Raw genomic sequence first — 26,697 nt, 5'->3', positions numbered from 1 at the left:
TCAAAATGACTTTTTGATTGACAGGCATGGGCCAATAGTGGGCAGTTGGCTGGAGTGAGTGTTATTACATCTCTCTCTCAATTCAAGGGGCTTTATTAGCATGGGGAAACATATGTTAACATTTCCAAAGCAAGTGAAATAGATGATAAACAAAAGTGAAATAAACAATAAAAATGAACAGTAAACATTACACTCACATAAGTTCCAAAAGAATAAAGACATTTCAAATGTCATATTATGTATATATACAGTGTTGTAATGATGTGCAAATAGTTAAATACAAAAGTGAAAATAAATAAACATAAATATGGGTTGAATTTACAAATGGTGTTTGTTCTTCACTGGTTGCCCTTTTCTTGCGGCAACAGGTCACAAATCTTGCTGCTGTGATGGCACACTGTGGTATTTCACCCAGTAGATATGGGAGTTTATCAAAATCGGGTTAGTTTTTTAATTCTTTGTGGATCTGCGTAATCTGAGGGAAATGTGTCTCTAATATGGTCATACATTGGGCAGGAGGTTAGGAAGTGGAGCTCAGTTTCCACCTCATTTTGTGGGCAGTGTGCACATACAGTAGTCGGCCTACGGTGGCCTTTCTCAATAGCAAGGCTATGTTCAGTCTGTACAGAGTCAAAGTTTTCCTTAAGTTTGGGTCAGTCACAGTGGTCAGGTATTCTGCCACTGTGTACTCTCTGTTTAAGGCCAAAAAGCATTCTAGTTTGCGCTGTTTTTTTGTTAATTCTTTCCAATGTGTCAAGTAATTCTCTTTTTGTTTTCTCATGATTGGGTTGGGTCTAATTGTGTTGCTGTCCCGGGGCTCTGTGGGGTGTGTTTGTGAACAGAGCCAGGACCAGCATGCTTAGGGACTCTTCTCCAGGTTCATCTCTCTGTAGGTTTAGGTTTTGATAATTAGCGGGTATCGGCCTAATTCTGCTCTGCGTGTATTATTTGGTGTTTTACGTTGTACACGGAGGATATCCATTTCAGAATTCTGCATGCAGTCTCTCTCTCTCTCTCTCTCTCTCTCTCTCTCTCTGTCTCTCTCTCTCTCTCTCTCTCTCTTTCTCATTGAATAATTCAAAGCTGTTTACTGGGATTTACAGTATTTGGTTTCTCTCAGGAGCGATGCTCCCTTTAATTCTCAGTAGGAAAAAATACATATTTTAAAATATGTCCAAAAATGAGGACATACATCAGCCCAAGTATTGACAAAAGAGCTGATCTGATCGGTCCAAATACCAATTACTGGAAAAAGATCAGAATTGTTCTGCCTGTGTAAACGCAACCTGTGTAATGTGAACTGGAAAATGGAACTCGGAGCACGTCCCCTTGGGCCCAGTGGGTCCTCGTTACAGCTGGAACTAGTAAAGAGAGAGCAGAGCTTTTGCCCTTATAAAATACACTCTGTTCAAACTGTTGGTGCATATCGTTTATCATAACTCCTCTGTTCACCGATGAGATACTGTTTCGCTATAAACTAAAAAGGCTTGTTTGATTCACATCTAACACCTCATATTTTCAAAATGGCCTCTCTCCATCCCACCCAATCAAGATTCCAACCCAATCAACCAATCCAGACTCCCACCCACCCAATCAACCAAACCTGCCTCACCTGACGGCCTGCTGGCCAGAGCCTGCCGTGTTGCAGATTACGAGGAGGACCTTGGTGGAACCACCGTGGTTCAGAAACTCTGAGGACAGAGTGGTCGATGGCGGTAACCTTTTACCCTCTGGCCCAGAGGTGTACGGCGAGGATGGGAGGCTGTGGTGGAAGCCTGAGAGAGGAGAGAGAGGTTAAAGGTTAGACACGGGTCGAGAGAGGTCAAAGTTGAGCTCAGACACAAGGTCGTATACATAACGGGGGTAGCTTTTGCCAGAGTATGCTCAAGAGGGGTTCTATCAGGTCTAAATGACTCAAATTGACACCACCCACAACTGTGAAAACAAACCGTATTAAGTGAAAATCATTATACAATGGAGCAACGATTGTGATTTACCCAAAGGGTGGCATTGTAAAATTGACATCTGTTACGACATGTACACATTGATTCATCGTAGGTAATAGCTACAGGGGGAGTGTGTAGGAGGCTGAACCTCTGTCTCCCGGGCAACGTACACATTGTAAAGGTTGACATTATCTGAGGATTTAATTAAACACACTTGTTCAACGCCGCCGAGCAATTAATCACTGTCGCTGTAGAAATGTGTCTCACACACACACACACACATAAACAAGTACACACACACACAGCGGTGCATGTACTGAGAAATTCTAATCATTCAGGAGCACAGGAAGTGTACTGTAACATCGTATCATGTCAACTCAGATATCGAAGCTGCCAGAGAAAAGGCCACCACTTGAGTATCAACGGATGTATTCACCAGTGCATGGCATTTGGTGAGTAAGACTAAGTGAATGAATAATCAAGTATTCCATTTTAATCAAGTACCCCCCCCCCCCCACACACACACACGCCAGACTTGTCCCCCCTCTCTGATATTGAATTCCCCATTGGGAAGGTAAGAGGCACTGAAAGGCCAAAGCCTTTCAATCCACACAGAAAGGGTCGCCTGTTACCACGACAATAAGGAGCATAAGCAAATAACTAAATACCAAGGACACAAAAGCTTACTTCTCCCACAAGACAATACCAGTATGCTATTTTAAACATATACAAAACCTACACTTCTGTGTCCTGAAATTACTCAGGAAAGCAGTGGTCTGTTGGGATAGCTGAGTCGGTGAGGAGTTTGGGTGGGTCTGTCTGTCTGGCCTCTGTATCTTCCAGACAGGGTCTGAGGGGAGAACCCCATGCCAGACTCTCATTCTCACAACTTCGCCCTCATTCCTTCTTTCTCAGCCAGCCAGGAGAGAGGGATATATATATATATAGAGAGAGAGATAGAGGGAGAGAGAGACAAGGAGGAGAGAGTGGGAGAGCAGTGCTAGTAGAAGGGGAGTGTCGCTGAAGTGTCTCTTCAGGGACTGAGCTGTTTAATTACAATTGTCACACTCCCACAGCTCTTCATCTCCATCTCCCTCCCTACTTCTGTCTCTCTATCGCTTTCTTTCTCCGCCCCGCTCTCTTTTTAGACCTACTATTTCACTATACTTTTTTCCACACACAGACACACACACTACAATTCTCTCTCTCTCTTTAGCTATTCCATTGATGCTTTGGGGCTTACCTAATTATCTTCATTGTATCAATACTGCAGTGACAAAAATCAGTGTCTAGAGTTGATATACACTTCTGTTCAAAAGTTTGGGGTCACTTATACATTTCCTGGTTTTTGAAAGAAACATCAAATTGCTCAGAAATACAGTGCAGGCATGGTTAATGTGTAAATTACTATTGTAACTAGAAACGGCTGATTTTGAATGGAATATCTACATAGGCGTATAGAGGTCCATTATCAAAAACCATCACTCCTGTTTTCCAATGGCACGTTATGTTAACTAATCCAAGTTTATCATTTTAAAAGTCTAATTGATCATTAGAAAACACTTTTGCAATTATGTTAGCACAGCTGAAAAATGTTGTTCTGATTAAAGAAGCAATAAAACTGGCCTTCTTTAGACTAGTTGAGTATCTGGAGCATCATCATTTGTGGGTTCGATTACAGGCTCAAAATGGCCAGAAACAAAGCACTTTCTTCTGAAACTCTTCAGTCTATTCTTGTTCTGAGAAATGTAGGCTATTCCATGCAAGAAATTGCCAAGAAACTGACGATCTCGTTAGAGGTCGACCGATTATGATTTTTCACCGCCGATACCGATTATTGGAGGACAAAAAAAGCCGATGCCGATCAATCGGACGATTTTTTTACAATTTATTTGTAATAATGACAATTACAACAATACTGAATGAACACTTATTTTAACTTAATATAATACATCAATAAAATCAATTTAGCCTCAAATAAATAATGAAACATGTTCAATTTGGTTTAAATAATGCAAAAACAAAGTGTTGAAGAAGAAAGTAAAAGTGCAATATGTGCCATGTAAGAAAGCTAACGTTTAAGTTCCTTGCTCAGAACATGAGAACATATGAAAGCTGGTGGTTCCTTTTAACATGAGTCTTCAATATTACCAGGTAAGACGTTTTAGGTTGTAGTTATTATAGGAATTATAGGACTATTTCTCTTTATACGATTTGTATTCATATACCTTTGACTATTGGATGTTCTTATAGGCACTTTAGTATTGCCAGTGTAACAGTATAGCTTCCGTCCCTCTTCTCGCTCCTACCTGGGCTCGAACCAGGAACACATCAACAACAGCCACCCTTGAAGCAGTGTTACCCATGCAGAGCAAGGGGAACAACTACTCCAAGTCTCAGAGCGAGTGACGTTTGAAACGCTATTAGCACGCACCCCGCTAACTAGCTAGCCATTTCACATCGGTTACACCAGCCTAATCTCGGGAGTTGATAGGCTTGAAGTCATAAACAGCGCAATGCTTGAAGCATTGCGAACAGCTGCTGGCAAAACGCACGAAAGTGCTGTTTGAATGAATGCTTACGAGCATGCTGGTACCTACTGCTCAGTCAGACTGCTATATCAAATCATGGACTTAATTATGACATAATAACACACAGAAATACGAGCCTTATGTCATTAATATGGTTGAATCCGGAAACTATCATCTCGAAAATAAAACGTTTATTCTTTCAGTGAAATACGGAACCATTCCGTATTTTATCTAATGGGTGGCATCCATAAGTCTAAATATTCCTGTTACATTGCACAACCTTCAATGTTATGTCATAATTACGTAAAATTCTGGCAAATTAGTTCGCAACGAGCCAGGCGGGCCAAACTGTTGCATTTACCCTGACTCTGCATGCAATGAATGCAAGAGAAGTGACACAATTTCACCTGGTTAATATTGCCTGCTAACCTGGATTTCTTTTAGCTAAATATGCAGGTTTAAAAATATATACTTCTGTGTATTGATTTTAAGAAAGGCATTGATGTTTATGGTTAGGTACAGTAGTGCAACGATTGTGCTTTTTTCGCAAATGCGCTTTTGTTAGATTATCCCCCGTTTGGCGAAGTTGGCTGTCTTTGTTAGGAAGAAATACTCTTTACACAGTTCGCAATGAGCCAGGCGGCCCAAACTGCTGCATATACCCTGACTCTGTTGCAAGAGAAGTGACACAATTTTCCTAGTTAAAAGAAATTCATGTTAGCAGGCAATATTAACTAAATATGCAGGTTTAAAAATATATACTTGTGTATTGATTTTAAGAAAGGCATTGATGTTTATGGTTAGGTACACATTGGTGCAACGACAGTCTTTTTTCGCGAATGCGCACCGTATCGATTATATGCAACGCAGGACACGCTAGATAAACTAGTAATATCATCAACCATGTGTAGTTAACTAGTGATTATGATTAATTGATTGATTGTTTTTTATAAGATAAGTTTAATGCTGGCTAGCAACTTACCTTGGCTTCTTACTGCATTCGCGTAACAGGCAGGCTCCTCGTGGAGTGCAATGTAAGGCAGGTGGTTAGAGCGTTGGACTAGTTAACCGTAAGGTTGCAAGATTGAATCCCCGAGCTGACAAGGTAAAAATCTCTTGTTCTGCCCCTGAACAAGGCAGTTAACCCACCGTTCCTAGGCCGTCATTGAAAATAAGAATGTGTTCTTAACTGACTTGCCTAGTTAAATAAGGGTGTAAAAAATAAAATAAATAAATCGGCCAAATCGGTGTCCAAAAATACCCTAATTAATCAGCCATTCCGATTAATCGGTCGACCTCTAGATCTCGTACAACGCTGTGTACTACTCCCTTCACAGAACAGCCCAAAATGGCTCTAACCTGAATAGAAAGACGAGTGGGAGGCCCCGGTGCACAACTGAGCAAGAGGACAAGTACATTAGAGTGTTTAGCTTGAGAAACAGACGCCTCACAACTGGCAGCTTCATTAAATAGTACCCGCAAAACACCAGTCTCAACGTCAACAGTGAAGAGGTGACTCCGGGTGCTGGCCTTCTAGACAGAGTTGCAAAGAAAAAGCCATATCTCAGACTGGCCAATAAAAATAAAAGACAGACACTGGACAGTGAACTCTGCCTAGAAGGCCAGCATCCCATCTCTTCACTGTTGACGTTGAGACCGGTGTTTTTTTTTAAATCAGCACAACAGTTTTCAGCTGTGCTAACATAATTGCAAAAGGGTTTTCTAATGATCAATTAGCCTTTTTAAATTATAAACTTGCATTAGTAAACACAACGTGCCATTGGAACACAGGAGTGATGATTGCTGATAATGGGCCTCTGTACGCCTACGTAGATATTCCATAAAACATCTGCCGTTTCCTGCTTCAATAGTAATTTACAACAATAACAATGTCTACACTGTATTTCTGATACATTTTAGGTTATTTTAATGGACAAAAAAAGTGCTTTTCTTTCAAAAACATGGACATTTCTAAGTGACCCCAAACTTTTGAACAGTAGTGTATACTGACCAAAAATATAAACACAACATGTAAAGTGTTGGTCCCATGTTTCATGGCCTTAAAATAAAAGATCCAAGACATGTTCCATATGCACAAAAAGCTTATTTCTCTCAAATGTTGGGCATAGATTTGTTTACATCCCTGTTAGTGAGCTTTTCTCCTTTGCCAAGATAATACATCCATCTGACAGGTGTTTCATATCAAGAAGCTGATTAAACAGAATGTGCATTACACAGGAGCACCTTGTGCTGGGGACACGAAAATGCCACTCTAAAATGTGCAGTTTTATCACACAACACAATTCTACAGATGTCTCAAGTTTTGAGGGAGCGTGCAAATGGCATGCTGACTGCAGGAATGTCCACCAAACTGTTGCCAGAGAATGTAATGTTCATTTCTCTACCATAAACACCATTTTAGAGAATATGGCTGTACACCCTACCGGCCTCACACCCTACCACACCAGCCCAGGACCTCCACATCCGGATTCCTCAGCTACGGTATCGTCTGAAAACAGCCACCAGGACAGCTGATGAAACTAATGAATATTTCTGTCTGTAATAAAACCCTTTTGTGGAGAAAAACTCATTCTGATTGGCTTGGCCTGGCTCCCCAGTGAGTATGCCCTTCCAGGCCCTCCTATGGCTGCGCCCCTGCCCAGTCAAGTGAAATTCATAGATTAGGGCCTAATGATTTCATCATATGAACTGTAAAATTGTTGAAATGATTGCATGTTTGGTTTATATTTTTGTTCAGTATAGAAGATGTAGGGATGCAGGGTGGTACGAGGACATTGGAACACTGTAGCACACTGCACCAGAGCACCCGCAGCACCTGTCTCACATTCACATAGGAGGAGGGATACGTATTGTAATGAACACCAAAATAACTACGTCTCTAATATTTCTTTTTTGTACAGTAACCCCCAGGGATCTACTTCTTCACCGCAGTTACTAAGGCCTACTTTTTTTGCTTCACTCCTTTAAGCTAGTTTTAATAACAGAGCCTAATTTAAAACTGTGTTCCCTGAAGTACCATCATGCCGGATGACGACTCGATTATCTCTGTCTGACAAGATAGTGAGAATATATGAATATTGGCTCATTGATGATGACTTGACATACTAGTCTCTTCTATGACAGGGGGATTAAAACATAATACTTTTGAGATGTCGGTAGAAAAATAAAAGTGGGTTTACAACCTATTTGTGAATATAGGTCATAGGCATAAAGCTGTTTTTATCTGGCAAGCCTGCAGGCTTCAGCACACACAGAGCCGCTTCAGTTTAGTCTGACCATAAAATTCATGTTGGTTGTTGTGCATGTGACTGCTGAATTGAATGCTCAACTGAAATCAATTATTACTGTGTACTAGTAAATATCACAAAATCATGCTTTTCAAATGCTTTTCTGCTCCTACAAGCTTAGCCGTCTTGGTTTGTCACCTAGACAAGTGACCCCTGTCAATTCTGTCCACACTCTGTACTAAAAATACCCAGGGGGTAGTGGGGTCCGGCGGAGGGCGGGAGAGGGGACAAGCTCTAGAGGAGACAGACCTCCCGACATTTTCTGTGTCTGGTTGCCGTCACCACAGGTGACCAGAGGACACCTGAGTTGTCTGCTGCTTGAGTAAATGACAGATGGAGGAAGACGGCAGGGGGAGAGAGAGAGAGAGAGAGAGAGAGAGAGAGAGAGAGAGAGAGAGAGAGAGAGAGAGAGAGAGAGAGAGAGAGAGAGAGAGAGAGGGTGGGTGGGAGGGAGGGAGTTACTGTATAGACCTGCCACACCTGCTCCCCCTTGCCGGATCCCAAACCTGCATCTCATCACCGCCACACCAGGTCCCCAAAGACCTCTGACCCCTATGATTGATTCCACGGTTGCCTCCCGGTATCTGGGCAACATGTATCTTGATAAAGTATCTATCTGTGTCATCGATAGTGAATAAGTAAAAAAGGGAAATAGAGTCTTGGGTCTAAAAGACAGAAAATTATACGACACAGACAGTCAGAGATTATAGAGACTGTAAGACAAGCAGAGGAAGAGCTGGCTCACTGATGGAATGTTGGTATGGGGTTGTGATTGTGATCAGGCTGATGCATCCTCTGTGGGTGTATAACTAGAGTCTAAAACCACAACTACACAACTGGTCTATTCACATGGCTGGCATTCTTTACTGACTTTAGACCTGTGCCCTCCCTCTTTCTGAATGGCTATCGCCCCATCCTGCCTGTCTCTGATTGGATTGTGAAAAATATGCCATGACATTACTCAGGATGTTTACTCAAAAGTAAACAATAACGATGAGGAAATCAACTAACTCATGTTTCTGAAGCAATTATGTTGACGTGACAGTATATCAGTGACAGAGATGAAACACCACGGCCATGCTGCTAACAGCTAAAAGACTGTCTTTCAACATACAGTTGAAGTCGGAAGTTTACATACACCTTAGCCAAATACATTTAAACTCAGTTTTTCACAATTCCTGACATTTAATCCTAGTAAAAATTCCCTGTCTTAGGTCAGTTAGGATCACCACTTTATTTTAAGAATGTGAAATGTCAGAATAATAGTAGAGAGAATTACATTTTCAGATTTGATTTCTTTCATCACATTCCCAGTGGGTCAGAAGTTTACATACACTCAATTAGTATTTGGTAGCATTGCCTTTAAATTGTTTAACTTGGGTCAAACGGTTCAGGTAGCCTTCCACAACCTTCCCAATAAGTTGGGTGAATTTTGGCCCATTCCTCCTGACAGGGTGGCAGGGTAGCCTAGTGGTTAGAGCGTTGGACTAGTAACCGAAAGGTTGCAAGTTCAAATCCCCAAGCTGACAAGGTACAAATCTGTCGTTCTGCCCCTGAACAGGCAGTTAACCCACTGTTCCTAGGCCGTCATTGAAAATAAGAATTTGTTCTTAACTGACTTGCCTAGTTAAATAAAGGTAAAAAAAAAAAAAAAAAAAAACAGAGCTGGTGTAACTGAGTCAGGTTTGTAGGCCTCCTTGCTCGCACACGCTTTTTCAGTTCTACCCACAAATTTTCTATGGGAATGAGGTCAGGGCTTTGTGATGGCCACTCCAATACCTTGACTTTGTTGTCCTTAACTTCTCTAGGATAGGGGGCAGCATTTTCACGTTCGGATGAAAAGCGTTCCCAGAGTAAACTGCCTCCTACTCAGTCACAGATGCTAATAGATGCATATTATTATTAGTATTGAATAGAAAACACTCTGAAGTTTCTAAAACTGTTTGATTAATGTCGGTGACTATAACAGAACTTATTTGGCAGGCAAAACCCCGAGGACAAACCATTCAGATTTTTCTTTTTGAGGTCACTCTCTTTTCAATAGGTTTTCATTGGGAATCCAGATTTCTAAGGGACCTTCCTGCAGTTCCTATCCCTTTCCCTGAATGTCAACATTCTTTAGAAATTGGTTGAGGTTTTTCCTTTGAGAAATTAAGAAGTAGCCATGTTCAGAATGAGGCTCCAGTGAAGTGTACTGTTTTGTTAGAGGCGCGTGACCAGAAAGCATGCTACACATTGTTTTCCTCCGGTATTGAACACAGATCATCGCGTCTTCAATTTTATCGATTATTTACGTTCAAAAATACCTAAAGTTGTATTACAAAAGTAGTTTGAAATGTTTGGACAAAGCTTACAGGTAACTTTTGAGATATTTTGTAGTCACGTTGTGCAAGTTGGAACCGGTGTTTTTCTGGATCAAACGGGCAAAATAAATGGACATTTTGGATATATATCGACGGAATTAATCAAACAAAAGGACCATTTGTGATGTTTATGGGACATATTGGAGTGCCAACAGAAGAAGCTCGTCAAAGGTAAGGCATGAATTATATCTTTATTTCTGCGTTTTGTGTCACGCCGGGAGTGTTGAAATATGATGGTCTGTGATTGTTAGCTGGGGTGCTATCCTCAGATAATAGCATTGTTTGCTTTCGCCGTAAAGCATTTTTGAAATCTGACACGTTGGCTGGATTCACAACAAGTGTAGCTTTAATTTGGTATATTGAATGTGTGATTTTATAGAAGTTACATTTTTATAGTAATTTATTTGAATTTGGCGCTCTGCATTTTTACTGGATGTTGGCCAGGTGGGACGCTACCGTCTCACATATCCCAGAGAAGTTAAGCCATTTTGCCACAACTTTGGAAGTATGCTTGGGGTCATTGTCCATTTGGAAGACCCATTTGCGACCAAGCATTAACTTCCTGACTGATGTCTTGAGATGTTGCTTCAATATATCCACATCATTTTCCTGCCTCATGATGCCATCTATTTTGTGAAGTGCACCAGTCCCTCCTGCATCGGCTTGCAAGCATCCCCCTTTTTCCTCCAAACATAACGATGGTTATTATGGCCAAACAGTTCTATTTTTGTTTCATCAGACCAGAGGACATTTCTCCAAAAAGTACAATATTTGTCCCTGTGTGCAGTTGCAAACCGTAGTTTGAACTGCAGTTATGGAGCAGTGGCTTCTTCCTTGCTGAGCGGCCTTTCAGGTTATGTCGATACAGGACTCGTTTTACTGTGGATATAGATACTTTTGTACCTGTTTCCTCCAGCATCTTCACAGGGTCCTTTGCTGTTGTTCTGGGATTGATTTGCACTTTTCGCACCAAATTAAGTTCATCTCTAGGAGACAGAACGCGTCTCCTTCCTGAGCGGTATGACGGCTGCGTGGTCCCATGATGTTTATACCTGCGTACGATTGTTTGTACAGTTGAACGTGGTACCTTCAGGCATTCAGGGAAATTGCTCCCAAGGATGAACCAGACTTGTGGAGGTCTACAATTTTTTTCTGAGGTCTTGGCTGATTTCTTTTGATTTTCCCATGATGTCAAGAAAAAAGAGGCACTGAGTTTGAAGGCAGGTAGGCCTTGAAATACATCCACAGGTACACCTCCAATTGACTCAAATGATGTCAATTAGCCTATCAGAAGCTTCTAAAGCCATGACATCATTTTCTGGAATTTTCCAAGCTGTTTAAAGGCACAGTCAACTTAGTGTACGTAAACTTCTGACCCACTGGAATTGTGATAGTGAATTATGAGTGAAATAATCTGTCAGTAAACAATTGTTGGAAAAATAACTTGTGTCATGCACAAAGTAGATGTCCAAACCGACTTGCCAAAACTATTGTTTGTTAACAAGACATTTGTGGAATGGTTGAAAAACAAGTTTTAATGACTCCAACCTAAGTGTATGTAAACTTCCAACTTCAACTGTACTCTTAGAAAAAAGGGCTCCAAAGGGGTTCTTCGGCTGTCCCAATAGATGCGTTAAAGGAGTCAATCGAACACAGACGTTTCATTGATGAGATTGGCACACATTCAACAAATCTGATCGAACAAAGTGAATATTTGTCAAATCCGTCATGATTTCTATATTGTAACAATCCAACAATGTGGTTACTTAGGTTGATTTGGATATATTTGGCTGTTTTCGCTGCATAACACGTAGAAGTTGTCCCTTTTCAGGTTTAGAAGACGTGACTGCTTAATGATAACTCCATTTCTTATAAGCTGGTTAGCATAGCTAGCATTCAGAAATCAGTGGTGGTAGTCAAATACATTTTTAACTGTAACGCAGAACTCTTTTGGGAAGGGTTCTAGATGGAACCCAAAACAGTTCTATCTGGAACCAAAACGGTTCTACCTGGATCTAAAATGCGTTTTTCAAAGGGTTCTCCTCTAGATTCATTACATGAGCAAAAGTATGTGGACACCTGCTCGTTGAACATCTCATTCCAAAAACATGGGCATTAATATGGAGTTGGTCCCCACTTTGCTGCTATAACAGCCTCCACTCTTCTGGGTAGGCTTTCCACTAGATGTTGGAGCATTGCTGTGGGGACTTCAGCCACAAGAGCATTAGTGAGGTCGGGCACTGATGTTGGGCGATTAGGCCTCTGCTCACCCGATCTAGAATTCCTTACAATCAAGTGCTGGCCATTTGACCTACCAAGAGAATTCTCGTCAGTTATAGTCACAGCTGTGTACATTCCCCCTCAAGCAGACACCAAGATGGCCATCAAGGTACTTCACTGGACTATATGCAAACTGGAAACCATACATCCTGAGGATGCATTTACGCGCTACGCACATGTGCAACACCCTCGACCACTTCTACTCTAACTTCCGTGATGCATACAAAGCCCTCCCCTGCCCTCCCTTCGGCAAATCCGACCATGACATCAACTTGCTCCTTCCGTCTCATAGGCAAAAACTCAAACAGGATATACCAGTGACGAGAACCATTCAATGCTGGTGAGACCAATTGGAAGCCACGCTTCAATATTTTTTTGATCATGTGGACTGGAATATGTTCCGGTCAGCCTCAGAGAACAAAATCGACCTATACGCTGACTCAGTGAGTGCCTTTATAAAGAAGTGCATTGGAGATGTTGTATCCACTGTGACTATTAAAACCTACCCTAACCAGAAACTGTGGAAAACTGAAAGCGCGATCCACTGCATTTAACCATGGAATGAGGTCTGGGAATATGTCTGAATATAAACAGTGTAGTAGCTATTTCTTCCACAAGGCAATCAAACAAGCGAAATGGCCAGTACAGGGACAAGGTGGAGTCGCAATTCAACGGCTCAGACACAAGACGTATGTGGCAGGGTCTACAGGAAATCACGGACTACAAGAAGAAATCCAGCCAAGTCACGGACACTGACGTCACACTTCCAGACACACTAAACACCTTCATTGCCCGCTTTGAGGATAATACAGTGCCAGCGTCGCGGCCCGAGAACAAGGACTGCCCCCCCCCCCCCCCCCCCCCCCTTCTCCATGGCTAACGTGAGTAAAACATTTAAACCTGTAAACCCTAGCAAGGCTGCTGGCCCAGACGGCATCCCTAGCCGCGTCCTCAAAGCATGTGCAGACCAGCTGGCTGGTGTGTTTACGGACATATTCAATCGCTCCCTATCCCAGTCTGTTGTCCCCACATGCTTCAAGATGGCTACCATTGTTCCTGTACCCAAGAAGGCAAAGATAACTCGACTAAATGATTACCACCCAGTAGTACTCACTTCTGTCATCATGAATTGCATTGAGAGACTAGTCAAGGATCATATCACCTCCACCTTACTGGCCACCCTAGACCCACTTCAGTTTGCATACCTCCCCAACAGGTCCACAGATGACGCAATCTCCATCATACTGCACACTGCCCTAACCCATCTGGACAAAAGGAATACCTGCTGTTCATTGACTATAGCTCAGCATTCAACACCATAGTACCCTCCAACCTCATCATCAAGCTGGAGGCTCTGGGTCTCAACCTCGCCCTGTGCAATTGGGTCCTGGACTTTCTGATGGGCCGCCCCCAGGTGGTGAAGGTAGGAAACAACATCTCCTCTTCACTGACCCTCAACACTGGGGCCCCACAATGGTGCGTGCTCAGCCCCCTCCTGTACTCCCTGTTCACCCACGACTACGTGGCCATGCACGCCTCCAACTCAATCATCAAGTTTGCCAACGACACAACAGTAGTGGGCTTGACTACCAACAACGACGAGACAGCCTACAGGGAGGAGGTGAGGGCACTCGGAGTGTTGTGTCAGGAAAACAACCTTTCACTCAACGTCAACAAAACAAAATAGATGGTCGTGGACTTTAGGAAGCAGCAAAGGGAGCACTCCCCTAACCACATCGAAGAGACAACAGTGGAGAAGGTGGAAAGTTTTAAGTTCCTTGGCGTACACATCACAGACAAACTGAAATGGTCCACTCATACAGACAGTGTGGTGAAGAAGTTGCAACAGTGCCTCTTCAACCTCAGAAGGCTGAAGAAATTTGGCTTGTCACCCAAAACCCTGACAAACTTTTACAGATGCACAATCGAGAGCATCCTGTCGGACTGTATCACTGCCTGGTACGGCAACTACACCGCCCTCAACCGCAAGGCCACCAGAGGGTGGTGCGGTCTGCACAACGCACCACCAGGGGCAAACTACCTGCCACCATGACATCTACAGCGCCCGATGTCACAGGAAGGTCAAAAAGATCATCAAAGACATCAACCACCCGAGCCACTGCCTCTTCACCCAGCTACCATCCAGAAGGCGAGGTCAGTACAGGTGCATCACAGCTGGGATCGAGAGACTGAAAAACAGCTTCTATCTCAAGGCCATCAGATTGCTAAACACCAATCACTAACTCAGAGAGGCTGCTGCCTACATTGAGACCCAGTCACTGGCCACTTTAATAAATGGATCTCTAGTCACTTTACACTCTAAATAATGCCCCTTTAATAATGTTTACATATCTTACATTACTCATATCACATGTACCGTATATACTGTATTTTATACCATATATTGCACCATGCCTATGCCACTCGGCCATCGCTCATCCATATACTTACATGTACATATTCGCATTCACACCTTTAGATTTGTGTGTATTAGGTAGTTGTTGGAGAATTGTTAGATTACTTGTTAGATATTACTGCACTGTTGGAACTAGAAGCACAAGCATTTCGCTACACTCGCATTAACATCTGCTAACTATGTGTATGAAACAAATAAAATTTGATTTGGAACTTGGTAGTGAGCGTTGCAACCGAGGACAGAGCATGTTTACGCACTACGTGCTTCAGCACTTTGCGATCCCGTTCTGTAAGTTTGTGTGGCCTACTACTTCGCGGCGGAGCTGTTGTTGCTCGTATACGTTCCCACTTCACAATAACAGCACTTACAGTGGACCAGGGCAGCTTTAGCAGGGCAGAAATTTGGCAAACTGACTTGTTGGATAAGTAGGATCCTATGACGGTTCCACGTTGAAAGTCACTGAGCTCTTCAGTAAAGGCCATTCTACTGCCAATGTTTGTCTATGGAGATTGCATGGCCGTGTGCTCGATTTTATACACCTGTCAACAACGGGTGTGGCTGAAAAAGCCGAATCCACTAATTTGAAGGGGTGTCCACATACTTTTGTATATATAGTGTAGCATTGTGACATGGTGCATGTGTACACAATGTCAAAAATAAACACAAACTTTAATGTGAAACAAATGGTTCCCATTCATCTTTCAAACTACAGTATTTCTAGAAGTACTTCTGACGATAGGTTTAAACAGCTCATCATCAATCATTGAAAAACTGCCTTGTAAAAGCAGATGGAGATATGTGGGCTGAGCCATTGAGCACAGCTGGGCCTTTTTCTCAGCATTCTCTTCACCACCCATTAACAGACACATCCACAACCTGTGTGTATGTGTGTGTATGTGTGTGTGTGTGTGTGTGTGTGTGTGTGTGTGTGTGTGTGTGTGTGTGTGTGTGTGTGTGTGTGTGTGTGTGTGTGTGTGTGTGTGTGTGTGTGTGTGTGTGTTGGTTTAAAGATGCTTGCCTTGAGCGTGTAAATATATATAATAATAAAATGTGCTCACTAAGGGCAGAGCTAATGGGCTCTGTGTAAGTGCCAATGCATCCTCCAATGCTCAGACAAACACCTCAGAGCTACACAACATTCAACCCCAACCATGTCTCCAGTCAATAGCTTTTAGCATTTTGATAGGATGAAAGGAAACTCACACAGAGATTCTACCTGAGGACTTTCCATAGAACTCCTCTGTCCATTGTGAAGGGAGATGAATACTGAATACAATGGTTGAGAAAGAGTGAGAGTGTGTGTGTCCACTGACAGATTTCTTTATCTGGGTGGATATGTCCCTGCTTTGCCACCTTTCCCAGAGGGCACCTCTTCTTTCACACAAACCCTCTCTCATCCCTGATTCTCCGACCTCGCCAAACAGACAACTCTGTCCCTAGAGCTTGATAGACTCTTTGATTACCTCAGGGACAACAGGCCCTTTGTAAAGTAAGAGTGTCTACAAAAGTTGGTAGGAAAGTTTCAAAGATTTCCTCAAACGGAAGGTTTTATGTACTGTAATAGACAACTGACATATCTGTTCTGTTGAGAGATGAAATAGGATATTGTCAGATCTGTATAAAGTTTCCTTGATTTTTTTTGTGTTTTCTATCATGAGCGCTTGACTCCAGGGCTAGCAATACCACACTGTTTCCCCAAATAACAAATCTCATTACTACAGTATATGAAGGAGAAGGGTTGATCCAATATCCCTAAAAATGTCTTCCTGTGGTTTCCAATAACTTCTAATATGAAAACTCAACAGAAATTCATAACCATGAAACGGTGGAGACTATTCCTCCAGAGCAAAACACCCATCCATAAAATCCATCTCTTAAAATAGACTATGACTTCCGCCCAAAAACATCTCACCTAAAGTTATATTTGTCTTTCTCTTCTGCCAGTGCGACACAAACACATGCATTGTTCTACCAGCCAGTGTGTATTTTATACCCCTCTCTCTCACTCTCTCTCCCGCTCTCCTAATGTTTTCAACAAATTTCTTAGGCTCTGCTAATTTTGACTCCCCACCAGGAGGCAATGGGCTGATTCCCAGTCCCCCGCTGAGCTACTTCCTCTTATCCGACATGAGAAATCGTAACCTTTCCTTCGCTAACCAAATTCCCCGTTTCAATTTGGGACTTTTATTAGCCGGTGAGCAGATTGGCTTTGTGCCTCTGCTGTGCCCGCTGGGGCTCAGATTGTGCCGATGTTGTAGAGAGAGTTATGAGACACACACACACACGACACAGAGACAGACAGACAGGCAGACATGCCCGCACGCACACACACACACACACACACACACACACACACACACACACACACACACACACACACACACACACACACACACACACACACACACACACACACACACACACACGTGAAATGAGATTACACACACAGGGCCATTAATCATGGCGAGGAGACTGGACCACGCCGGGGGTCAACTGTGTGACTGTCTGTAGCCCAAGGGGGGAGTGACGCACAGGCTAAGGCACACATGTACCAGCCAAAGGGGGGGCTGGGACGTGTGTGTGTGTGTGTGTGTGTGTGAGTGAGAGAGAGAGAGAGAGAGAGAGAGAGAGAGAGAGAGAGAGAGAGAGAGAGAGAGAGAGAGAGAGAGAGAGAGAGAGAGAGAGAGAGAGAGAGAGAGAGAGAGAAAGAGAGAGAGAGAGAGAGAGAGGGTGGGTCGTGACTGGCTGATTTGTACCGCCAAATGAGGGCCTGTCTGGTCACAGGTTTAAAGAGCCAACGGTGTCCATAATTACACATATTTCTACAGCGGAAGAGAGGGAGGGAGTGAGGTACTACAAGCTTAATGCAGCCAATATGGGTGGTGACAGCAGTGGTTTGAATGCTAGCCCATATACGTAAGCGTCCGTTGTTTATTTACGACGATGACAACGGTTTACTGACAGGATGTCTTATTCTAACATGGCCCCATTTAAATGAGTCTCTAACAGTCTGCCAAGGTTCCACGTTATCTTTCTATGGCTAGCCACAAGAGGTCTTGTTAGTGACAGACTCAGCAGACAGAGCTGTCACACCAATGAATTCTTAATTAGAACAATTTCCTTATTAATTGTGGCTCAGCGTGAAAATATCATTACAGCCTACCCTACATCCTACAGTATATTATCAACCCAGCCCCATTCTTCAGTATAACATTTCTACAGTTGTTTGATAAAACAAAGCGGGTAAATGTGGTACTGGATGCTGAAACCACAGCATTATAGCGCCGTAATAATGCATGTATATTTTAATGGCTCATTTGATTACATCCACATCACCCAGGGGTTCTGATTGAGTGATGATTACAGATGATTACAGGATACTTAACCAGCACAATAAGGAGCACACTAACCAATTAGACAACAATGGGATGTAACAATATCTCATCACGTCCTCTCCCTCCCCACAGCTCTGTAAAGCTAACAGTGCGCGAGGGCACACACACACACACACACGCTCTCACACACACACACACATGCTCTCACACACACACACACGCTCTCTCACACACACACACACACACACACACACACACACACACACACACACACACACACACACACACACACACACACACACACACACACACACACACACACACACACACACACACACACACACACGCACACACACACAATGTTACTCAGGCTTCTATTCAATCTATTCCATTAAAGCAATGAGGACCCTATTCAATAAACCTGTTACGAGCGTTTAGCTGTTGTGAAATGACCCGCCATTGTTATGGAGACTGTGGGGTAGTTAAGATGACAGGGAGGTGTTCTGAGCTGTCAGAAACCGTAATGACGCTTGCAGTAACTGAATGCATGTTATGTTGAGTCTAATCAGCTCAGCTCAGGTTTTGAATCATTACATTGGTAATAGGAGTTCATTCATCATTTACAGCAGAATGTGTATAAAAAATAGATAGTTATTGTATACAAGTGCATATTGCATGTGTGCTTTTGAGTGCTAATGAGTCAAATCAAATCAAATGTTATTTGTCACATACACATGGTTAGCAGCTGTTAATGCGAGTGTAGCGAAATGCTTGTGCTTCTAGTTGCGACAATGCAGTAATAACCAACGAGTAATCTAACCTAACAATTCCACAACTACTACCTTATACACACAAGTGTAAAGGGATAAAGAATATGTACATAAAGATATATGAATGAGTGATGGTACAGAACGGCATAGGCAAGATGCAGTAGATGGTATAGAGTACAGTATATACATATGAGATGAGTAATGTAGGGTATATAAACATAAAGTGGCATAGTTTAAAGTGGCTAGTGATACATGTATTACATAAAGATGGCAAGATGTAGTAGATGATATAGAGTACAGTATATACATATACATATGAGATGAGTAATGTAGGGTATGTAAACATTATATTAAATGGCATTGTTTAAAGTGGCTAGTGATATATTTTTACATAAATTTCCATCAATTCCCATTATTAAAGTGGCTGGAGTTGAGTCAGTATGTTGGCAGCGGCCACTAAATGTTAGTGGTGGCTATTTAACAGTCTGATGGCCTTGAGATAGAAGCTGTTTTTCAGTCTCTCGGTCCCTGCTTTGTTGCACCTGTACTGACATCGCCTTCTGGATGATAGCGGGGTGAACAGGCAGTGGCTCGGGTGGTTGTTGTCCTTGATGATCTTTATGGCTTTCCTGTGACAACGGGTGGTGTAGGTGTCCTGGAGGGCAGGTCATTTGCCCCCGGTGATGCGTTGTGCAGACCTCACTACCCTCTGGAGAGCCTTACGGTTGTGGGCGGAGCAGTTGCCGTACCAGGCGGTGATACAGCCCAACAGGATGCTCTCGATTGTGCATCTGTAGAAGTTTGTGAGTGCTTTTGGTGACAGGCCGAATTTCTTCAGCCTCCTGAGGTTGAAGAGGCGCTGCTGCGCCTTCTTCACAACGCTGTCTGTGTGGGTGGACCAATTCAGTTTGTCCGTGATGTGTTCACCGAGGAACTTAAAACTTACTACCCTCTCCACTACTGTCCCGTCAATGTGGATAGGGGGGTGCTCCCTCTGCTGTTTCCTGAAGTGAGTGTGTCGGTGTGTGTGTGTGTGCCTCTTCCTCTCTCCTCTACTCTTAGTCTGATCACCTCCATTAGAGCCAGGACATTATTTTCTCTCCTCTACTCTTAGTCTGATCACCTCCATTAGAGCCAGGACATTATTTTCTCTCCTCTACTCTTAGTCTGATCACCTCCATTAGAGCCAGGACATTATTTTCTCTCCTCTACTCTTAGTCTGATCACCTCCAGTAGCACCAGGACATTATTTTCTCTCCTCTACTCTTAGTCTGATCACCTCCAGTAGCACCAGGACATTATTTTCTCTCCTCTACTCTTAGTCTGATCACCTCCAGTAGAGCCAGGACATTATTTTCTCTCCTCTACTCTTAGTCTGATCACCTCCATTAGCGGCAGGACAATATTTTCTCTCCTCTACTCTTAGTCTGATCACCTCCATTAGAGCCAGGACATTATTTTCTCTCCTCTACTCTTAGTCTGATCACCTCCATTAGAGCCAGGACATTATTTTCTCTCCTCTACTCTTAGTCTGATCACCTCCAGTAGCACCAGGACATTATTTTCTCTCCTCTACTCTTAGTCTGATCACCTCCATTAGAGCCAGGACATTATTTTCTCTCCTCTACTCTTAGTCTGATCACCTCCATTAGAGCCAGGACATTATTTTCTCTCCTCTACTCTTAGTCTGATCACCTCCATTAGCACCGTGACATTATTTTCTCTCCTCTACCCTTAGTCTGATCACCTCCATTAGCACCGTGACATTATTTTCTCTCCTCTACTCTTAGTCTGATCACCTCCATTAGCACCGTGACATTATTTTCTCTCCTCTACTCTTAGTCTGATCACCTCCATTAGAGCCAGGACATTATTTTCTCTCCTCTACCCTTAGTCTGATCACCTCCATTAGAGCCAGGACATTATTTTCTCTCCTCTACCCTTAGTCTGATCACCTCCATTAGAGCCAGGACATTATTTTCTCTCCTCTACTCTTAGTCTGATCACCTCCATTAGAGCCAGGACATTATTTTCTCTCCTCTACTCTTAGTCTGATCACCTCCATTAGCACCGTGACATTATTTTCTCTCCTCTGTCTCCAGGTGATAAAGATATCGTTCTATCGTTCCCGGAGAGAGATTGAGGATCGTACATTTTTCATGACCCCTTTGAGCACATTATTGAATTATTGATGTGGCCCTTTTCAGGAGCTAAAGAACGTTGGAAAAACACAGTAAGGGTTTCGTTTAGCGGTGTGTTGCTCTGAACGTAGCCCGCCCGGTCGGGTGTCCCCCGGGGATAAGAGTTAAGACACCCTCCTTTGGAAACTGGTCAACTAGATAGGAGTCAACAGGTGAAAAAAAGTGTGTGTGCGCATGTGTGTGTGTGCGTACATGCGTGCATGTGCACTTGCCATATCAATAGTTAATTTGACGCTGCCTGGCAAACCTGGGGCTGATTTCAAAGGGAGGTGACGCAAGGCTGGCTCCATCTCATCCACGTTCACGATCCAAGTATGTGAGAGAGTGAGTGTATGTGTGTGTGCATGTGTGTCGTGTGTGTGAGTGAGAGCGAGCCTTTGCCTCAGTACATCAAGCCCTCAGCTAGATATAAGACCGTCGGGGACACTGTCTGAGAGAATTTAATAACCTAGACAGAAATACAGTACCTGTCCATGAAATAGCAAGAAATTGAAACAGCTAAGAACCTATAGCGCTATAGTGTTTGTCTGAACAAACACTATCCATTGTGCTGAAGCCAAATAGCTTCGGGCTAGCCTGAGAGGGAGAGAGAGAGAGAGAGACACACACACACACACACTTGGGGCTGTGGATGCAGCCATGGTTACCCGAGATTCGCGTGGAGCCTCCCCGTGTGTGGAGGGGCGGAGCCTGGAAGGCATAGACCACATCGCTCTCGGCAACGCTGGTCAGATCGTCGTCGTCAGAGAACGAACGCTGGAAGCCGGTGGCGTAGAGCTCTGACAGGACCACCTGGATGGGGGGGGGGGGGGGTGATGGAGAGAGAGAGAGCGAGGAGATGGTTTAAAGAGATGTACATTGCTTAATACAGACACTTAGCACGGAAACAGACTTGGACAGCCATGGACATGGCTAAGTGGCTTAGCATGGTGGTCAAACACACACATACACAGGCTAAAAATTGTAGACAGACAAGCTATAGAGGACAAACAGGGAATGTATGTGGCAAAGCAAACAGAGCAGACATGCTATATTTGTGTTATAAGTCTGTTCAAGATCCTTCTAAAGTAAACACATATTAAAGGCCCAGTGCAGTCGAAAATGTGATTATCCACAGTATGGGGTTGGAATAAAACTGATCTTTTTTTAAATTATGATAGTGTAAGAGCTGTAAGAGCTGTTAGAAAAGATTGCCTGAAATGTCTGCCTCTTTTGGTGGGATGGAGTTTTGGACTGCCTGGTGACATCACCCAACCCTACTCTCTGACAGTCCTAGCAAAACTCTTGTGCCGTGATTTGACTATAACATTCATCTGAAGATTGTTATGTATATAATTAACTAACTATGTTTAATTGTTACCTGATTAAATTAATAATGTAACAATTAAAATATTAGGATTTGGGGCACCATGTCATGTTCCTGACCTTATTTCCTTTGTTTTAGTCTTTGTTTAGTTGGTCAGGACGTGAGCTGGGTGGGCATTCTATGTTTTGTGTTTCTATGTTGGGTTTGTTGTTTGGCCTAATATGGTTCTCAATCAGAGGCAGGTGTTTGTCATTGTCTCTGATTAGGAACCATATTAAGGTAGCCTGTTTTCACTGTTTGTTTGTGGGTGATTGTTCCTGTTCGTGTGTTCCAGTGTTCCAGAAACTACTCTCACCTACAATAACCATATACTTTGCACACGAACCTCTGCCCGCTTTGAGCAAGAAATCATGAATGTATTTACGTGTATTTACGTGAAATGCCTGGGTTCACCGGGGATCGGGGCAGCCTTGGAAAGGGGGTTGGGCCTTTTTGCGGCACACTTTTAAGGCTCTGATTGTCCGAAATGTTTCCAACAATTCTTCTACTGTTGTCCTTTGTCGTAGTTGTCCGGTATCCAGTGACTTGTCGTGTAGTCCTGAACGGGACTACAGAGTTGATTTTCCTTCCATTTACTCTTGAAGATGCTTCTTTGAAGATGGTTTGATGTTTCCCCAGGGGGGTGATGAGAGTGGCGTAATACGATGGTTTGAGCAGAGTAACAGGATGGTCCTACATAAATTTGCTTTTGAAGATACTTTACTTAGGACAGCTAATCTGCCGTATCAGTGATTGTCCGGGAGGTGATTTTATCATCTCCACCTCATGTTGAGATTCAAAGTTCAAACCATTTTAAACGTGCAGCTGCAGCTTCATGCTTTTCTGGTCCAATGTGTTAACTTCTTAACCCATCATTTATACCTTTTTCTCGAAAGGGGCGGTTCCGGCAGGGTGACACGCTCTCTGACCTCACTTAGGGGCGGTGATTACTCACTGTGCAAAGTTATGGAAAACAATGATCTCCTATAGCTTCTCAAAATAGATCTCTCTCTTAACAAAAACACTTTCATAATTTTTCATATTACATGCACAACCCATAGAATGGAAACTTCATCTATGTGTACTTTCCAAGTTACAGTATTTTCTTTATAGCATTTTTAATGACATCACAAAATAACAAACAAAATGACATTAGTGTTCTATAGATCCCCTCCGACCATTACCAAACGTTCTATGTTCGAAATATTGTTCCAGTATTCGCTTTTGAACGTGTCAGAGTTTCAGTGGGAAAAGGTCTGTTGAGACAAAGCACATTCCTTTGATGAATTTGTAGAGGGAGAGCCTGGATCTTCAAATCAAAATCGAATCAAAAATCGAATCAAATGAAATTGTATTAGTCACATGCGCCGAATACAACAGGTATAACAGCCCCCCCCCCCCCCAACCAACAGTGCAGTTTCAAAAAATACGGATAAGAATAAGAGATAAAAGTAACAAGTAATTAAAGAGCAGCAGTAAAAAAATATATATATATATAAAGGGGGGTGCCGGTACATAGTCAATGTGCGGGGGCACCGGTTAGTTGAGGTAGTATGTACATGTAGGTAGAGTTAATTAAAGTGACTATGCATAGATGACAAAAGAGAATGGCAGTGGTGTGGAGGGGGGGGGGGGCAATGCAAATAGTCTGGCTAGCCATTTGACAAGATGTTCAGGTGTCTTATGGCTTGGGGGTAAAAGCTGTTTAGAAGCCTCTTGGACCTAGACTTGCTGCTCTGGTACGGTAGCAGAGAAAACAGTCTATGACTAGGGTGGCTGGTGTCTTTGACCATTTTTAGGGCTTTCCTGTGACACCGCCTGGTATAGAAGTCCTGGATGGCAGGAAGCTTGGCCCCAGTGATGTACTGGGCCGTACACAATACCCTCTGTAGTGCCTTGCGGTCGGACGCCGAGCAGTTAACATACCAGGCAGTGATGCAACCAGTCAGGATGCTCTTGATGGTGCAGCTGTAGAACATTTTGAGGATCTAAGGACCCATGCCAAATCTTTTCAGTCTCCTGAGGGGGAATAGGTTTTGTCGTGCCCGCTTCACGACTGTCATGGTGTGCTTGGACCATGTTAGTTTGTTGGTGATGTGGACACTAAGGAACTCACAACCTGCAGCTCTCAACCTGCTCCACTACAGCCCGTCGATGAGAATGGGGGCATGCTCGGTGCTTTTTTTCCTGTTGTCCACAATCATCTCCTTTGTCTTGATCACGTTGAGGGAGAGGTTGTTGTTCTGGCACCACACGGTCTCTGACCTCCTCCCTATAGAATGTCTTGTCGTTGTCAGCGATCAGGACTACCACTGTTGTGTCATCAGCAAATTTAATGATGGTGTTGGAGTTGTGCCTGGCCATGCAGTCATGAGTGAACAGGGAGTACAGGACAGGGCTGAGCACGCACCCCTGAGGGGCCCCTGTGTTGAGGATCAGCGTGGCGGATGAATTGTTACCTACCCTTACCACCTGGGGATGGCCCATCAGGAAGTCCAGGATCCAGTTGCAGGTCCTTAGCTTATTGATGAGCTTTGAGGGCAGTATGGTGTTGAACGCTGAGCTGTAGTCAATGAATAGCATTCTCACATAGGTGTTCCTTTTGTCCAGGTGGGAAAGGGCAGTGTGGAGTGCAATAGAGACTGCATCATCTGTGGATCTGTTGGTGCGGTATGCAAATTGGAGTGGATCTAGGGTTTCTGGGATGATGGTGTTGATTTGAGCAATGACCAGCCTTTCAAAGCACTTCATGGCTACAGACATGAGTGCTATGGGTTGGTAGTCATTTAGGCAGGTTACCTTAGTGTTCTTGGGCACAGACACTATCGTGGTCTGCTTAAAACATGTTGGTATTACAGACTCGGACAGGGAAAGGTTGAAAATGTCAGTGAAGACACATGCTAGCTGGTCAGCGCATGCTCGCAGTACACGTCCTGGTAATCCGTCTGGCCTTGCGGCCTTGTGAATGTTGACCTGTCTAAAGTTCTTACTCACATCGGCTGCAGAGAGCGTGATCACACAGTCTTCCGGTACAGCTGGTGCTCTCATGCATGTTTCAGTGTTATTTGCCTCGAAGTGAGCATAGAAGTAGTTTAGCTCGTCTGGTTGGCTCGTGTCACTGGGCAGCTCTCAGCTGTGCTTCCCTTTGTAGTCTATAATGGTTTACAAGCCCTGCCACATCCAACGAGCGTCGGAGCCGGTGTAGTACGATTCGATCTCAGTCCAGTATTGACACTTGCCTGTTTGATAGTTCGTCGGAGGGAATAGTGGGATTTCTTATAAGCTTCCGGGTTAGATTCCCACTCCTTGAAAGCGTCAGCTCTAGCCTTTAGCTCAGTGCGGATGCTGCATATAATCCATGGCTTCTGGTTGGGGTATGTACGTACGGTCAATGTGGGGACGATGTCATCGATGCACTTATTGATGAAGTCAATGACAGATGTGGTGTACTCCTCAATGCCTTCGGAAGAATCACAGAACATATTCCAGTCTGTGCTAGAAAAACAGTCCTGTAGCTTAGCATCTGCTTCATCTGACCACTTTTTTATTGATCTAGTCACTGGTGCTTCCTGCTTAAATTTTAGCTTGAAAGCAGGAATCAGGAGGATGGAATTATGGTCAGATTTGCCAAATGGAGGGTGAGGGAGCGCTTTGTATGTGTCTCTGTGTGTGGAGTATAGGTGGTCCAGAGTTATTTTCCCTCTGGTTGCACATTTAACATGCTGATAGTAATTTGGTAAAACTGATTTAGGTTTCCCTGCATTAAAGTCTCTGGCTACTAGGAGCGCCGCCTCTGGGTGAGCGTTTTCTTGTTTGCTTATGGCGGAATACAGCTCATTCAATGCTATCTTAGTGCCAGCCTCTGACTGTGGTGGTATGTAAACAGCTACAAAGAATACAGATGAAAACGGTAGTGTGGTCTACAGCTTATCATGTGAAACTCTACCTCAGGCGAGCAATAGCTCGAGACTTCCTTAGCTATCGTGCACCAGCTGTTGTTTACAAAAATACATAGACCGGCGCCCCATGTCTTACCAGACGCCGTTGTTCTGTCCTGCCGGTACATCGTATAACAAGCCAGCTGTATGTTGATGTTGTCGTCGTTCAGACACGACTCCGTGAAGCATAAGATGTTACAGTTTTTAATGTCCTGTTGGTAGTTTAATCTTAATCGTAACTCGTCAATTTTATTATCCAAAGAC

The 26,697-nt window shown here is 43.4% G+C and overlaps 1 protein-coding gene across 2 annotated transcripts in view; it reads right to left on the bottom strand.

Annotated features, from left to right (window-relative positions):
• Positions 1 to 26,697, bottom strand: part of LOC129839744 (ubiquitin carboxyl-terminal hydrolase 43-like) — a 131,241-nt gene that overhangs the window by 31,451 nt on the left and 73,093 nt on the right. For both annotated transcript variants that reach the window (XM_055907353.1, XM_055907354.1), the window contains exons 6-7: positions 21,798 to 21,942; positions 1,613 to 1,775 (exon numbers count right to left, since the gene is read on the bottom strand). In XM_055907353.1, the coding sequence (XP_055763328.1) occupies positions 1,613 to 1,775; positions 21,798 to 21,942 (308 nt within the window). The remainder of the gene's footprint in view (positions 1 to 1,612; positions 1,776 to 21,797; positions 21,943 to 26,697) is intronic.

Source organism: Salvelinus fontinalis, chromosome 40 (assembly GCF_029448725.1).
Source record: "Salvelinus fontinalis isolate EN_2023a chromosome 40, ASM2944872v1, whole genome shotgun sequence".
Classification (NCBI taxonomy): Eukaryota; Metazoa; Chordata; class Actinopteri; order Salmoniformes; family Salmonidae; genus Salvelinus; species Salvelinus fontinalis.
This window is presented reverse-complemented; position numbering and strand designations above follow the sequence as displayed.